Here is a 16,127-nt window from a genome sequence, read left to right as displayed (position 1 = left end):
TAAACGCGAGAAAAATGCGTAAATAACTTGGCGACATACGAGTTCATAATGAACGGAGGACTCCGTGTGGTAACCATGGCAACAGAGGAGCTCACGCTCCCCGTGTGCAGATTACCACCTCGCGAACTGAATGATGCAAAACGGAACGCACATTTGTTCGCGATATGCCAATTTCTCGCGAAATGGGCAACATCAAAAAAAGCCCATCGATGAAGACATCTAAGAAAAGACTCAACGCCATCCGGAGGATTTTCTTTACTGAAATATATTTCTGTATGTACATTCTACGCTCCGATATTAAAATAATTTCTGATGGCTCTTCAGTGCTTCTCAAGTCTGGAGTGTCGCTCCAACCCTTATAAACTTTACACACAACACCGGTCTCGGGCTGGAGCGCACGGGCACAAGCACACACACACACGAGCAGGGAAGCACCACTGTCCATGGTAGTTCCTGTGGTTTTTAAAAGGAGGCTACAACACCTCGTGGTTCACTCAGGAGTAGCTGGCGGACGCAGCTGGGGCACTTTCGGTATTTCTAATGGGAGTCATCTGATATTTCTCTTCGGATTCCTGCTCTGGATCTTTGGGGAGGGGCCGACTGGAGCCTCCTCCAGTGAAGATCAACTTCAGTTCACGGAAGAGCATCACAGGAATCGGATCCTGAGGAGAGAAAAACAAAAGATTTTAATGGAATCTTTCAATTCATTACTCAAATTTAATTAACAAATGTTAATTATTGATTTTTAACATTAATAATTAACTAAATTAGTAAATTGTAATGCATCATTTGCTATAAGTTCTAATTATATTTCTTAAAATAGTTCAACTTAAAACGTTTATTTAACAGTTTTAAATTTTCTAAATATTATATCCTTTTATAGATTTAACATTTTAACTTTTAATTCTCAGTTGGGAATGCTAATATATACATATAGTCCCTATTGCTTTTAAATAATTAAAATGTGAAAAATTGCAATTTGCTCTATAAAATAAAAAAGGCACCTTTTGAAAGGCGCCTGAAGTGCTGCGAGGCGCCTTTCAAAAGTAGCGCATACCATCAAGCCACAGCAAGTGAACCAAGTTTCTATTGTTGCAAATAGTTGGCACAGAGCCAAGCTCACTTTGGAATATTTCTGGTATTACCTAGTAAGTGAACTGTTTACAATATAAGGGAAGATCGTTTTGGAGCTCCACCAGGGGAGAGAATGGAGGTGAGATCCCCTCATTCATATGTACCACATTTGATGCCAAACATTGCTCACTTAAAAATTTCTTAAAAAAGCAAATCAAACATTGAAAACAATTACTTCCATGATCTTAGCCAAAGAGTCAAGCCTCTTGGATGCAGCAAGTAATTTTAAGACATTTTATTGAAAGAGAGATCAAAATACTTAACAATACATAAAAATGTTCCTTACCCTTTCAAGTTGTTTCTTAGCCTCCCACGTATACTCCAAAAGGACGAGGATGCAGCCCAGGAGCGTTCCCGTCACGAGCACCAGATAAACGCCACCTACATTGGCCACACCCATTTCGCTCGCTGAGGCAGATGCTTTGCTGTCTTTTTTGCACGGTTTGTTCGACTTCCACCATTTTGTCTTAAGAATGTCCAAGGTCCCGTTCTCCTGCAGCCGGAGAACAGCGTTTGATAAATACGTCCTATAAGGAGAGCCTAAAAAAGAAAGAAAGAATGGTTTAGCCTGAAGTTTTTTTTTTTGATCTTGATGACAGTTTATAATTTGCATCTAAAATTGTACTAATGAAAGGAACACGTTATAAAGTGGTGGATACCTGGAGGTGTAGCGATGCCGTATCCTTTGGAGTCTAACAGAGATCCGATCTGCACCAAGTCGCAGTTCCTCTCCACAGTGTATTCGATGGTGGTGGACTCCATGAGAAAAGCGTAGTTTCCTCTCCGCACCCTGTCGATACCTTTAGAATTATCTCCAACGTACACAGTGGGTCTGGCCGAATCCATCACCGCATACATCCTGGAGTAGGTGGAGTGGTTGGAGCGCTAATTGACACAAAAATAAAAATAAGTAATAGATGGATTCCCTGGAGAGGCAGCTGGGTCTAAGAAAATTTAACAAGTTGCTATAGAGACGCTTTTGTTTAAGTAACAATGAGAAAGACTTCGCACTGTAAATATGCTACCATTGTGACGAATGTAAGAGAGATTCTTACGTTGGCTTTGAGCAACGTACCTGAAAAAAGGCCCTGGTTGATCCCGATTTCACGCATCCATAGGCGATGGTGGTTTGTTTAACTAAATCTTCTGCGCTTTCTATGGGTGAAGACATTCTCTGTGCCGTAAGAAAGGCGGCCAAGTTGGCAGTGTAAGAAGAGATCATGATCAAGGTGAAGAAGGACCACGCTCCAGCGAGGATTCGAGTAGAAATTGCTCTGCAAGAGAAGCATCAACTGCTCGTTACAGTAACCACCATTGGCGTAGAGGTTTTTCATTTAAATGAAACGTACAGTCAACGGACATAATCCCCCCCCCCCCCCAGCCAAAAGCGGTTCCCTTAATCATAAATATGTTTTTATAAGCATTTCCTCACCTGGGGGCGATTTCGGAGCCCTGCTGCATGATCGCTCCGATGGTAAACCAGAAGCTGTTGGCGAGGGTGAATTGGTTCTCCAGTTCTTCGGCTTCCTGCTCGCACGGATGCGGATTGGCCCATTCGTAAGGGGTGAAACGGCCGACGATGAAAATAACGAGCGTGATCCCCAAGTATGCGGTCAGCATGTACAGCCACACGTCCAACGAAAAAGGGGCAAGAAATGAAAACAGGGCCGGATCGCTCTCCTTGGGCTTCTTGAAGAGGATGCCGATGCCAAGGTGCATGAAAGGAAGGGTGAAGTCGACCGCATTTTCTCGCTCGTAGGTGATGGTCAGGTCAGCGATGGCGATATCAGCATCCTAAAAGAAGTCAGAAATAATTACAGTTCATTATAAACCCTTAAAGTACTCGATGATGGCCATTATGGAGCGAATCCATTCTACAATAGACTCGAATTCAGTATATTTCGTTTGGCAGTCGATAATCAAGCGTCTGCTGCATTAATCTAGCGGAACACGTGAGCCGTTCTCACAAATGTATTGTGCCAAGCAGACAGCATTGATCCTGATGCTGCACGGTTGTATCGATCCTGCAGATGGGGTTACCAAGTCGCTAAAGACAGACATACCAACAAAGCGAGAACAGAAATACCTCACTACGCTCGTAACTATGATTACAACGTGTCTTACATGGCACGAGATACAGAGAGAGCAAATTATGATCCATTAACACGAAAATTGCAAACAAGTTTAATTTAAGCAGAAGCACGGCTCAGAATTCAATATGGTCTTTAAATATTCATAAATGAGCTCAATAAACGTATTAGATTTAAAATTTTTATTATTTATTTCAATATTTTAAGTATTTAAAAAATTTGCAATTTTTTTTCGCTTGAAAAAGAATGATTCAAAGGCCGAAACGTTGTGCCTTCTGAAAACATTAAGAAACATTATTGTTTTGGAATTTAAATGACTCGTTATTTTAGGAAATGATCATACATACCCTTCTGATTAACTCTCCTATCATGCCATTCCACTCCCCCTTTTCTATGGAGCCATATTTGCCATCGTAGACAGCGTGGATTTCGTAAGTGAAGTTTTTAATGAGGGACGAGATCGCTTTTAGGATGTCCACACAGAAACCATCGAACCTGTCGTTCCCTTTATGGTTTTCGTCCGGATCCTTTAGGATCATGTATGGATGGTTCTGCGAAAGATGAGAAAAGAAAGTAAAAAGTTCTTACACTTTATTTTCAATCATCGATTGAATTCTCAGTATTTTATTAATTTTAGATTTTCTATGGAGTTAAACTTTCATGTTCTACAATATTTTGATACTCGCAATCATCAAAATTAGGGTTAACGTATACATTTTAAGGCCTGGCTGCACATTTAAGATGCCATCAGTTCAACTGGTGTTAGAACTCGTGCCTTCACCTTTTCACGTGTTATCAGGGGCAGCTTACATTTGTCTTCTGAAAGGATATTCTTTCAGCAAGCTGGGAAAATAGCTTAATCTATCGGGCATCCGTCTTCCAGGGATATATCTATTGAACCGCAGAGAGCAAAAATTTCTCACTCCCAGACATTCTAAACGATCTCATCTTTTGCGCAGAGAGGTTTACTAACGGAACAGCTGAATGTAAGGGAAGGCTTTGAAGATGACAGTAAGTATAGAAAAGTGGAGAGCGAGAATAAAACAAAGGGATGGAAAGAGAGAGAATAAAAAAAATAATAACACAGAAAAAAAGACTAGGAGGGAGGAGGAAAGCAGGAAGAAGACAGATAGAACAAAATAGGAATGAATAATGGAGAAAGTTAGATGGCCCAGAATATATATATAAAGACAGAAATTTTAATTACTTTAACTCAAGCAGCAGTTTTTAGAAAAAAATTATAAGTGGTCCATTTTAGAGTAAAAACTTCCACCGATACGAGACCATACGTCCGGGGTATAATGTATTTAAAAAAAAAAAAAAAAGTTTCGAACTGCTTATGAAGGTTTCTTGATTTGAAAGTTACCCAGAAGGATACTCCAGTGGTATCTCACCTTCCATATTCACCATAATCTACATCTGCGTCTTGTTCACGAACGAGAAACTTCTCTTAAGAGATTAAGATTTCACTACATGAAAAATCATTGAAATCGTAATCCAACTACTCAACTCTGTCCCAAAAAACGGGGTTCAGATGTTCTTACAAAAAGGGCATAGATCTTCGTTTCCAGAGTTGTTTGAGCAAGTAAAAAGTATATTCCGCACCTAGAACATTTTCATTGGACATAAGTGTTATTCCAAAATTGCAGGCTGACTAACAGATGGATTCAGTTTTGGAAATGAGAAGATTCAACGGGAATCCGAAGCAGAACCAGAGTCTACTGATTCAAGAATCCTGAGAAGGGACTATGAGCTTGAAGACACGTCGACAGCTGTGTCCTTCACAGCTGTCGATGTGTCCTTTTCCATAAACGTGTTTTCTTTATCAAGGGAGAGTAAAAAATCACTCCATTATATTACAAGCGGGGTTCTGGATTCATCTCTGGAATCGTCAACTGGCCAAAGGACAAAAAGAAATTTTAGCGTCCAAAGAGTACAGTCAAGGGCCAGCTACCCTATGATCGGCTTAAATATATTGTTGCAATGTTTGAGTCCGAGAGGAAATTCTACAAACTTTAAATTATTTTCTCGTACTGAAGAAATAGTGGTACGGGAAACCGAGATCAGTTGTAACACTTTAATCTGAGAAATGCACCATCACATTGTGAAATACGAACCAGAAGAATCTTGCTTTTGCGCATTTTTTGTACTGAGCCAGTCATAACACCTTCCAACATTATCTTTCAAATCCAGAGCTCACTGGTTGCGAATAAATGCGATATATTAATTTCCCCGTGAGTTTATACAAATTTGTATCTGTTACAATTTACCCTCGTAGGTGTTCCAACTGATCCAGTAGTGAGGGCAATCGTAACATGCCAGAAAATACAAAAATTTGCAATCACAAATTAACTTTTCTGGTAAGTTGGAAATTAACTATCCTTTCATTATAAAAACTTCAATGTAGAAGCAAATGCTACAACTGAACTCGATCTTCCATTGCTTTTCATTAATATATTTCTTTAGACTGAATAAAATACATCCATCTCTGCACGATTGTATTTCTCTATGGTTTTATGATTGTAAGCTGAAATTGCAATCAAAATTACCATCGTATAATTGACTCCACTGAAATTCGCAAACAGAAACCTGCATTGAGTTTATTCTAGGTTTTGGTAAATACCCCTATCTTCCAGAACGATAGCAAACAATTACCGTGCAGGTCTATTTAATGAACTTACAGTAGCAGGAAGTTGTCGTTGATCTTAGAAATGAATTTATCCCAAATAAGCGTACGTACTTCGAGAATTCACCTGCTCACTGCCAGTGCAAATAGCAGATGAATTAGAGGAGCAATACGTCGTGCCAGAAGATGCCCTCTCCTTTCCCCTATGAGAGTAAGCAGCTAAGTTTAAGGGGTTGATTCTACAGGAATTAGGCACTTTATAAGTTTTCTACAAATTCCCGTGTTATTAATGAGAAAACTTATCAGACAATACTGGGCAGTAGTTATAATCTTACACCCCAGACTCAAGTGTGATCAACAGATGGCGCTCCTGTGACGACACTCACGACGATGGTGGTCACCCTTAGCGTGCGGTTTCCAAAGACTTGGTGTCCTTCGGCAATGTCCACAGCGACATCTTGTTTCTCTATAAATCCCTTGGATTCATTCCAAATGGCAACCTGCAAAAGACAATGAAACAATTCAAAGGATGGCCATTAAAACAAACAGAATGCATGTAGAAAGCTAAGCCTAACAACTCTATATAAAATTTAATATACACTGGTTCCGAAAGCTAAGAAACAAAGTAAGACTCATCGGGCAAATCTTTTATTTTTGGCAAAGACTGGAACATTTAGATGTGAAATTAGAGGGTTATAGAAATGACTCCACGGACGTCCAAAACTGGCACGTTAATCATTCATAGAAACAACTTAATAAGACACGTGATCGTCTGGTGTAGCAATATAGGTATGGCATGGATTCCTCTGATGGAAATTCCATCCGGTAACGGATGGAATCCGGTTCCGCTTTCCTTCTAGATGAATATCGACTCATCAGTGAAGAATACCAAGGTCCATTGTGTGTGTGTGTGTGTGGAATCAGACATTGATCTCATTTCATAAATAAGGAATTTTTCGATCTCTTTTTATTTACATTTAAAAAACATTTCCTTTTTATGTTTGTTCCTTAGATTTTGTGTACCAGTCATATATCAAAAATAATTAACTTCAAAATATCTGTATAAATAACTTTTATATATTTTTTCAAAATTCATAGTTTACATGTTAATTTGCATTTATTATTTTACATATATTTTTAATTTTATTAGCAATATTGATTACCATCCTCATATTAATATGCATGCTCCTATGGCAACAAAGGCCAATCAAGCCCTTTGTTGCACAAAAAGTGGGCCCTTTCCCGAAGCCCACTACAGAAAGCACGCACAAAGACTGCGACACGTGTCTCGTAATAATTCTGAATCAGTAATTGGCATCTTAGTGATTTAACTCTTGGAGGCATGTAATCCATCTTCAAGCAAGAGAAGTCTCCTTTCCATTTCATGCTCCTTAAAAGAAAGAGTGACTCACAGGGCAAAACTTAATGGGAAACGCAGAGCAGCGAGATCTCTCTTAATTCGTGGATATTGAGTTATTTGGATCTTTTCATGTAGAGTTAACATATTCTTCAGCTTATCTGAAATTAGATCAACTCAGAAAATCCTTTTTAGTTTTACGATTGTACACAGAGTAAATGGATTGTTTATACGTCAAGCGCTGTACATGAAAACTAAATTGGATTCCGAACGTTCATAACAGATACAATTGGAATGATCAGAAGGATGATAATCTGATGCTTAGATCACAGTTTGTAAATCGGAAACTCCTGTGATAGAAAGCATTAAAACAGATAGAAAGAGAGTTTGTTTACTCTGAAGAAGTTCGAAATTGCTCTTCGGAACGTGACCTTTTGTTTGTAGCGGTAACGCCTAAAATGTGTCATTTTGCCTCCAGATGGCGCTTTCTGTTTGTAATTACGTGACTGTCCACAGAGCAGCCAAAGGATAAAAAAAAAAGGAACGAATTTTTGGTATTGGAATGGAAATGTCACGTCGGAGTCTTTGAGGCGTTTATTGATTGGCCAAGTTTTGCAGCACGCACCATCCTGACGTGCATACGTGTGTGATGTAAAATTATTTTTCAGAGTGACATCCCCATCAAAGACCTCCACGTGAACACCGTCAAAATAGCGAATATTCTGACACACACCGAACAAATCACGTGATAACACGTACTGAGGAAGATGAAAAGGAAAAGTGGCACCAGAAAGAGAAACATGGCAAATAGAGAGAGAGAGAAAAAAATATATGGCTAGAAAGAAAGAGTAAAGTATCCTCATTGAAAGCAAAAGAAGAAGAAGCTAAACTGGAGCAGAAATACTGATATATAAACAGACAGAAAAAGAAATAGAAAGACAGATAAATAAACGGAAAAAAGCGCTAGTGATTTAGAAGAGAAAGAAAAAGTCAGTGATAAAAGAGAGAGTCAGAAGAGACAAATAAAATGATAGCAATAAATTCGTAGAAAAATATTAAGGAAAAAGACTATTAAAGAAGAGATTTCTGCATTAATTAGAAAACTTTTCTAGCAGGACCTCTAAGAGGGCAATTCTTCACATAATGAAGAAGTTAAACGAGAACAGAATAAACTTTATTTTGGCTTTCTTATATGCTCGTATTTTTGTAATTTAACATTGTAGAAAAAGGGACACGATATTAGTCTACTAAGACTATTGGACTAACAGTCTTTGTGAAAACGCGAATAAAAAGAAGACTGAGAGAATTTAAAGTCTAAGAAAGAACCTGGGATCTGAACAAAACTAACCGAAAAATGTAGGACCTAAAATCGAGCAGTTAGGAAAGAACAATAGAATCTATAATCTAATAAAAAATAGCGTGGAATAAAGAATCTGGAAAAAAAGAAGTACAAAAAAAAAACGATAGAATCCAGAGTCATAGAAGGAAAGAATGGAAGAGTCTAGAATTTAACAAAGAACGTATAATTTAAATCTGATTAATCTTGAATACAAGAAATACAGATCAGTGCAATCTCGAATTCAAGAAAGAAAGATCAGTACAATCTGGACTATTAAAAAACACAAGAAAGAGCAGTGCAATTTGAAATCTAAGAAAGACAGATCAATACAATCTAGAATCTATAAAAAGAAAGAGCAGTAAAGTGGAGATCTTATTAATCTCGAATCTAAAAAATAAAGATTAGTACAATCTTTAAATCCTAAAAAGAAAAATCATCGTATAATTGACTCCTGCATGCTCGAGTCAAATCTTGAATCAAAGAAAGAAAGATCAACAAAATGCAGATCTTATGAATTTCGAATGTAAGAACGAAACATCAGTACAATCTCGAATTTAATAAAAGAAAGATTAGTACAATTTATAATCTAAAGAATGATCAGTAAAATACATATCTTATGAATCTCGAATGTAAGAAAGATCAGTACAAACTATAATCTTAAGAAAAATATCAATACAAACTAGAATCTATGAAAAAAAATTAGTATATTATAGAATCTAAAGAAAGAGCAGCAAAATGTTGATAATATGAATCTAAAATCTAAAAAAGAGCAGCGTTGATTGTATGGATCTGGAATCTAAGACACAAAGATCAGCACAATCTAAAATCTAAAGAAAGAGCTGTAAACTGTATATCTTATAAAACGTGAATCTAATAAATTAAGATCAGTACAATATAGAATCTACTGCATTGTGCTGATCTTTGTTTCTGAGATTCGGTATTCATCAGATCTACATTTTAGTGAACTTGGTTTTTTGGGATTCGAGATTGTACTGAGTTTTTTTCCTTACATTCGGAATTCATAATATCGATATTTTTCTGCTTTTTCATTAGATCAGCCCAATCTAAGATCTAAAGAAAGGGTAGCAAAATATCGATCTTATGAATCTCGAATATAAGGAAGAAAGTTCAGTACAATCTCGAATCCTAAAAAGAAAGTTCACTAGAATGTAGAGCTGATGAATCTCGAATCTCAGAAGCAAAGATTAGCACAATGTAGAATCTGAATAGCTCGGTACAACATAGATCAAATGAATATCCTAAAGAATCTAAAAGTACAGGAAATTAATAGAAAAATATTTATTTATTTTAACATATAATATACACGCATGCGCCCAGTTAAAGTGTATAAAAAGCAGTAAAAAGAAAACAGAATAAAGATTCCACAAAACATAAAAATAAATAGAAGAATAACACACATTGTACAGTAAAAGTTTATTTCCATCGAGAAAAGCCCAGATCAGGAAAATTAAAAAAGGTATTCATGACATCATAAGTGCCATGAGAAAATCACAGAGAGCAAGCAGCTACAGGAGACATCATCATCATCACACACACGAACTGATGAGGACATCTTAAACCTTGAATTCATCCGTCAACCAGAAAACCTACTCTCCAAATAGTTCTGTGAAACTCTTTCCTGTCTGCAGTCATATCCAAATCAAACTTGTTCATGAGTGCCAATGCTCTTTTAAAGAAGGAGTTCCTGGATATCTCTAATCTCGACTTACTGATGTGGGATTTAGTCTTCTGTCTAGTAGAGACCGCTGGAGCGTTAAGATCAATATGGCATAGAAGATCCGGCAGGCAGGTTGAACCATCAAAGATATGGTACCAAAGTTTTAGATCGAGAACAGTTCGCCAAGTTTCTAAAGATTGAAGCTTGAAGTAAGAACGGAGATTCGGGTAGAAAATTTCGATGGTAAAACGTGGGATGACGTCTGGAAAGATGGTGGATGAATTTCATCTGCAGCGATTCTATTTGCTGTATCAAGTATGTATAGTGTGGGTTCCATATAGGAGAAGCAAACTCCAGTTTAGGGAGTACAGTTGCTCTTAAGAGGAGCACAGAGAACTGACGATTTTGAAATCTGTACGTGTGCCATTTAATGAAGCCAATTTTTTTTTTTTTAGATTGGTTTAATAAATTCCTGATATGTTCATCAAACCCACATCCAGCGGTATATAAAGAAAGGTAATTAAAAAAACGATGACTGGCTGGCTGTGTAAATTAGAGGATTCGTCATGGTTTTATTCTGCCTTTATTCTTGGATGAAAAACTCGATTTTCTATAACAAAAGATGCAGCTAACTACAGCACTGAGTGAAAAACAAAAACACCTTTATATAAAATTCTACCAACGCGAGAGGAAGATGAGGTTGGATTCAAAGATAGACTATGAAGCCATTGAAATGCATTTATCACTACCGAATAAGAGCAAAAATTGCAAAGTCATGGAGTTTACCTTACCTGGGCCAGCTTACCGTTTATGACCTTCATGACATCGAGAACGAAATCCGTCCGCTTTCCGGTTACATTATCGAATTTTATGTTCCCGCTTAATCCGTTCAGTTGCATCTGCAAGGAATGAGGAATTAGATGAACCGGTTTGGAAAGAAAAACTAAATGTAATTGAAAATAAGAGAGAATTACCGATATTTTTGGTGTCAATCTCTTTTTATTTTTTGATAAAACGAAGAAAGAAAAAATGGATTAACAAAGCTTCCCCGCTTACCATTTTCATGTACTTGACAATTGATTCTCCGGACGTCCACGGCCTTGGATTGTTGCAAGAAAAATTTCTAATCTGAATGGTCTGGCCCTGGTCCAAGTCATGCAGTGCTTTGGCAAAAAGTGTCACGGCGTCGTACAACAACGCTGTCTCCGTCTGCAACAAACAAAACGGATTGTTACAATGGAGGGAAAAAGAAAAGGATCATTGAGACACCCCCGGAGTAAATGCCTCTCCGCTGGAAACAAAACACGAAAAAAGCAACATGCTGTCCACAAATTTATTTGTTATGTAAAACGCTGCTTTACATAGATTTTAATTTTGCTGATGCTCTGCCAACATCTACTTCACGAGCAGTTTTATTTTCTTTAAGTCGTCTTAATGCGTACAAGTGCAGCCAAAAAAAGAAATACTCAGGTTTTTGCATCCAGTCGGGTTGGAATTTTAAGTAAGCGTACTTTATACCCAGAGCTTAAGTCTTGAGACATTTAAAAGAAATGCTTTCTTTAAAATAAATGTGGCGTTTCCTTCCAGCGAGAATTCTTTCCATTAGAACGGCTTTTCGGCTGTCTGAACCTAATGAGACTGTATCGTGTTTGATTAAGATTTTGATTAAATTATATTTACATTCGTTATTATGAACAAAAAGTAGAAACTGAGAGCAAATTATAAAAACGCCACCTAGTGAGGCAGTAAAAAACCAATACGATGAGTTGTTAAGCTCCATCTACTGGGAAATTATTGAACTAAAATGCGAAATAAACGTCACAGTTAAGAAATAAGGACTGCAGCGCCATCTAAGAAATAAAAATAGTTGAATAATCTTAGTAAAATGAAATTTAAAGTATTAAGCATAGTTTTCGAATTCCTAATAAATTCGGAAATTATAAACAACTCTAAAATTATCAAACTGAGAAAGTACAGCGCCATCTAGTAATGAAAGGAGAAATTAAAAAATGTATATTAACAAAATAGAAAGAATACTTAAGCGCACCTTAAGGGAAAATGTCTTATCGATGTCTCGACCGTATCTGAGTTCCCCAAAAATCCAGTCTTGTATGACACTGCTGACGTCATCTTTGCTTGGATCCACTAGCCGTAATCCGGTGATGTTTGTCTTGGTGTGTTGAAATCCTTTCCAGTTCAAAGTATGCAGGTCCTGTTTATATGAATGAGAAACCGTAAAACACCTTCTTTAATAATCATCTTATTGAACGAAATAGAATGAATGAATAATAGTTATACTTTGAATTATAATTAAAATACTCGCGTCTCGAGTTCAGCGTATCCAAGGTTCTTAATTCAAAAGTTAAAAAAAAACTGTCGGTAGAGACCATAAGAAACTCCATACTTGAAAGATGTCCTACAACCGAGGGTGATGCTCCAAAAAAAAGTCTTAATCTTTATTTTAAGTCTCCCAGTTGAACGTGCCAAATCAGGGACCTAGAGGCTATAAAAAGGAGAAATAAAAATATATTGGTTGGGATGGAGTTGCCAAGATGGCAGCTCAGAGAAACGGGCAAACGTTCATTTGTACGATCAGGTGGGAGGGGTGGGGAGGAAGGAGTTGTAATGGACTCGCTTTGAGAGAAAAGAATAACATCATCCCACTGGTATGTAGACAGAAAGATTCCAACTCATTGTACTTCCTCATTCCGTACCCTATCGGTAATAAAAATTGTCCTGCCCTTAGAAAATATTTTTAAAAACTAGTCTTACTCTGAGAAATAATTCTTAGAAAGCCTGAGTTATTATGCAAATATTCGAAGGTACACTTACCAGGGAGGTTATCATGTAGCTGTTGTAGTCGGATAACATGTCGACCTCGCCTGCCTGTAAATATAAAAAAGAAAATCACGTGATGTAAATAGTAAACAATTTTAAGAAAGCCGCTAAGTTCTATCAATTTGAATAAACAAATACTTTGTAGACAAATAGGATTTTTTTCCTCTTTAGCCAGTGTACATCAGGCGGTGGATATCAGCGATAATTATCAAAGGTCTCCTACCAGTCTTTGTCATATAACAACAACATCAATCTCTCTGGGAGAATGAACGCTAATTACAATACCAAAGGTGATTTATTATTCGCGTGCTGCCGTCCATGCTCAAAGATGCAACAAAGCCAGACGTGGGTGTCTTAATCTTGAATGTTTCAAGTGAGAGCAGTGTCTCGGAACTTATAGCGTATATTATTAATTTACAGGGGTCATATTCGAGAGCGATCTGAGACGGATATTAAAGAACACCCCAGGAGAGAGAGAGAGAGAGAGAGAGAGAGAGAGAGAGAGAGAGAGAGAGAGAGAGAGAGAGAGAGAGAGAGAGAGAGAGAGAGATTTAGGGACACCAAGAACACGTGAGAGGCGAAAGGATATTGGATTATTACGTGGTTAAGAATCTCTGAGTAATGAAAGATAAAAATTTCCAAATAATCTGGGTTGATAGGATTAACTAAATAATCTATCCGATCCACGTCCCTAGCACTTGTGGCTGGCGAGGCAGCCACGGGTCCTGGTTTTTCACTGAGGCTTGGGGCCTAATCTTGTGTCCGAAAAGGTCTGAATTCGATATATCTACCAGGCCAAAGAAGTAAGTGATTCAAACAAGGTTCAACTTTAGACAAGCACCACCATCAATTCTTAAGTACACATTATTAGTTCCCGTTGTTCTGTTTGAGTGTAGGAGTCTATAATTTGTTTTATTTGCACTTCGGAATTGTTTTAGGCTACTACGTTTTTTGTTAGTAATCGTGTTGAAAGGTACATAATCTAAGTGTTCGAGGTATTATTACATGTTCCTTTACCATAGATTGTAAACTGGTTAAAAGTTATTAAATGACAATGTAGATGTAGCTAAGGGAAAAAATTGAGGACAAACCAGGAGGCCTCAATTAAAGTTCTTGTCCTATTTTGAAAATAAAATTTATAAATTTTCTTCCATGTAATTATTCAAATATGAATGAAGTGAGTATTTTTACTTTACACAGAAATGTGAATCAGCCAATAATAAATTAGTGGGAGCCCCAGAGCGACTCAGAAACGCTATGGAATTGGGGAAATGATTATATGGTTCCAAGGTCTGCAGCTCTGACGAATCACCTGCAAAGGGAAAATTATAATAACAAACTTGGGGAACCCTATTTAAAGCTACTGTAAATTTAAATAAAAATTTACACCGGTTGGAAAAGGCTTGAATCCGAATCCCGTCAATGATGTGAGCAATTTATAGGCATTTGTGTTTCTCACAAAGTGGCTGAGTTAGTCGGTCTCGGGCCAGGTTAAAATCAATAAACAGGAAACCATGGTTATACGTAGACATAATATGCAAACGCCTCATAGTCTTAGTTGCTTTGGCGATTAACACTCACTTAATCTAACCTTATACATACCTTACTTAACAACGTATGAGTTGCAGTTTAATATATATATATATATATATATATATAATTTTTCTCATAAAAATTAGCAACATTTAGTTATAGAAAGAGAACATGCTTAGAACAAGTTGATCATTTATTACCTGTCTTAGAAGTTCTGGAATTTTAGACAAAGGAAGATCCACTACGAAATTTGTTTCTCCTAGTTTATTCAAATCTTTCATCATTTTCTTATAAGACTGTCCTGGTACCACCTGTTTAAGGTTGATTGCAACACTTATGTTTTCTGTAACCTTCAGCACTTCTTGAAGCCTAATTAGACCTGAAAAAAATAGTAATTATAGGTTCAGTTGATTAAAAACAAAATAAAAATATTGAAGAACTCTTGGTTTTGTGAGACTTTTAATGGGGTTATATGGCGCAGTTGAGTCTCAGACGGCAATTAAATGCACTTCAAGTTGCTTACTCTCTCTTCGCACAACTTCGGGGATTCTTCAGGGTGAAAGGCTGCTCAAAAATCCCCAGTGACACATAGCAGTAAAATTCTAAGCATCAAATAACCAGAGAATGCTGCATCTTCCGTATGCTCTTATTTGTCCTCTTCGTATCATAAAAACTGCTTCTACTACTTCGATTACATAAACTGCTAAAGTTTTGCTAGTTAGTTGAAATCTTTTATCTGTTATGGCCACGAGCATCTCCAAATGGAGGTCCTTCCCATCTCGTTGCAGCATGTATGCATCTGTTCGGACACCCATTCGACTTGCTGCCTACAGAGATTAGTTTCCATCCACAGAATTATCTTTCCGTGAATGGCTAATTAAGTTCTGTGACGAGCGACTCCTCAGGGAGCATCAGGGTAATTGTACATTCCATTCTCCTGTTTTTTCTCTCAGTAAAACTGGAGGAAATTTCGTTTATCGGTCCAGCGAATGTTGGAGGATCTGATTGCTTGCCGAGATATCTCGATGCTGCATCTGAAATGACAAATCAGAGTCCCGCACAACAAGGAGCTCGTGGCGCGATCTTCGGATTTATTGTGAGCTCAGCGCGAGAGAATAAATGAACAATTATTATGATCTTTATTCGTAGAATTACTAATTAAAACGCATTTTAAGGTATTAGATCACTAGATTTATGACAATAGGAAAACCCAATCCAATTATAATAAGACCATAAAACATTTGTATACATTGCTAGCATGAAAAAAGTCATCCGAACACACTTTCGAAACTTTGCTCCATCTCACTCTCACCTTTCCGGACAGCTGAAAGAAGCGTTTAGGGGAAACTGGAATTTTCAAATGATGAAGATATAATACACACGGTACATACTCCCCTTCAGATGCAGTGGAATATATCCATCACAGACGGCACGAGGAGGATGATGGATCGATGTAACAAGTGTTTGGAGAAGCAAGAGGATAACATCGAAAAATGATAGTTCCTGTTTTGCTTTGTGCCTTTTTAGCACTC

The 16,127-nt window shown here is 37.3% G+C and overlaps 1 protein-coding gene across 2 annotated transcripts in view; it reads right to left on the bottom strand.

The window, feature by feature from the left end:
* Positions 1-261: 261 nt before the first annotated feature.
* The window catches only part of LOC150081209 (glutamate receptor ionotropic, kainate 2-like), a 94,249-nt gene continuing 78,383 nt past the window's right edge, over positions 262-16,127 (bottom strand). For both annotated transcript variants that reach the window (XM_090379380.1, XM_090379381.1), the window contains exons 4-15: positions 14,796-14,974; positions 13,057-13,110; positions 12,272-12,436; positions 11,281-11,433; positions 11,016-11,123; positions 6,237-6,350; positions 3,572-3,775; positions 2,567-2,928; positions 2,210-2,408; positions 1,794-2,019; positions 1,421-1,674; positions 262-662 (exon numbers count right to left, since the gene is read on the bottom strand). In XM_090379380.1, coding sequence (XP_090235506.1) covers positions 495-662; positions 1,421-1,674; positions 1,794-2,019; positions 2,210-2,408; positions 2,567-2,928; positions 3,572-3,775; positions 6,237-6,350; positions 11,016-11,123; positions 11,281-11,433; positions 12,272-12,436; positions 13,057-13,110; positions 14,796-14,974 — 2,186 coding nt within the window. In that variant the 3' untranslated portion in view covers positions 262-494. The remainder of the gene's footprint in view (positions 663-1,420; positions 1,675-1,793; positions 2,020-2,209; positions 2,409-2,566; positions 2,929-3,571; positions 3,776-6,236; positions 6,351-11,015; positions 11,124-11,280; positions 11,434-12,271; positions 12,437-13,056; positions 13,111-14,795; positions 14,975-16,127) is intronic.

Source organism: Mastigoproctus giganteus, chromosome 8 (assembly GCF_048544385.1).
Source record: "Mastigoproctus giganteus isolate SK-2022 chromosome 8, ASM4854438v1, whole genome shotgun sequence".
NCBI lineage: Eukaryota > Metazoa > Arthropoda > Arachnida > Uropygi > Thelyphonidae > Mastigoproctus > Mastigoproctus giganteus.
This window is presented reverse-complemented; position numbering and strand designations above follow the sequence as displayed.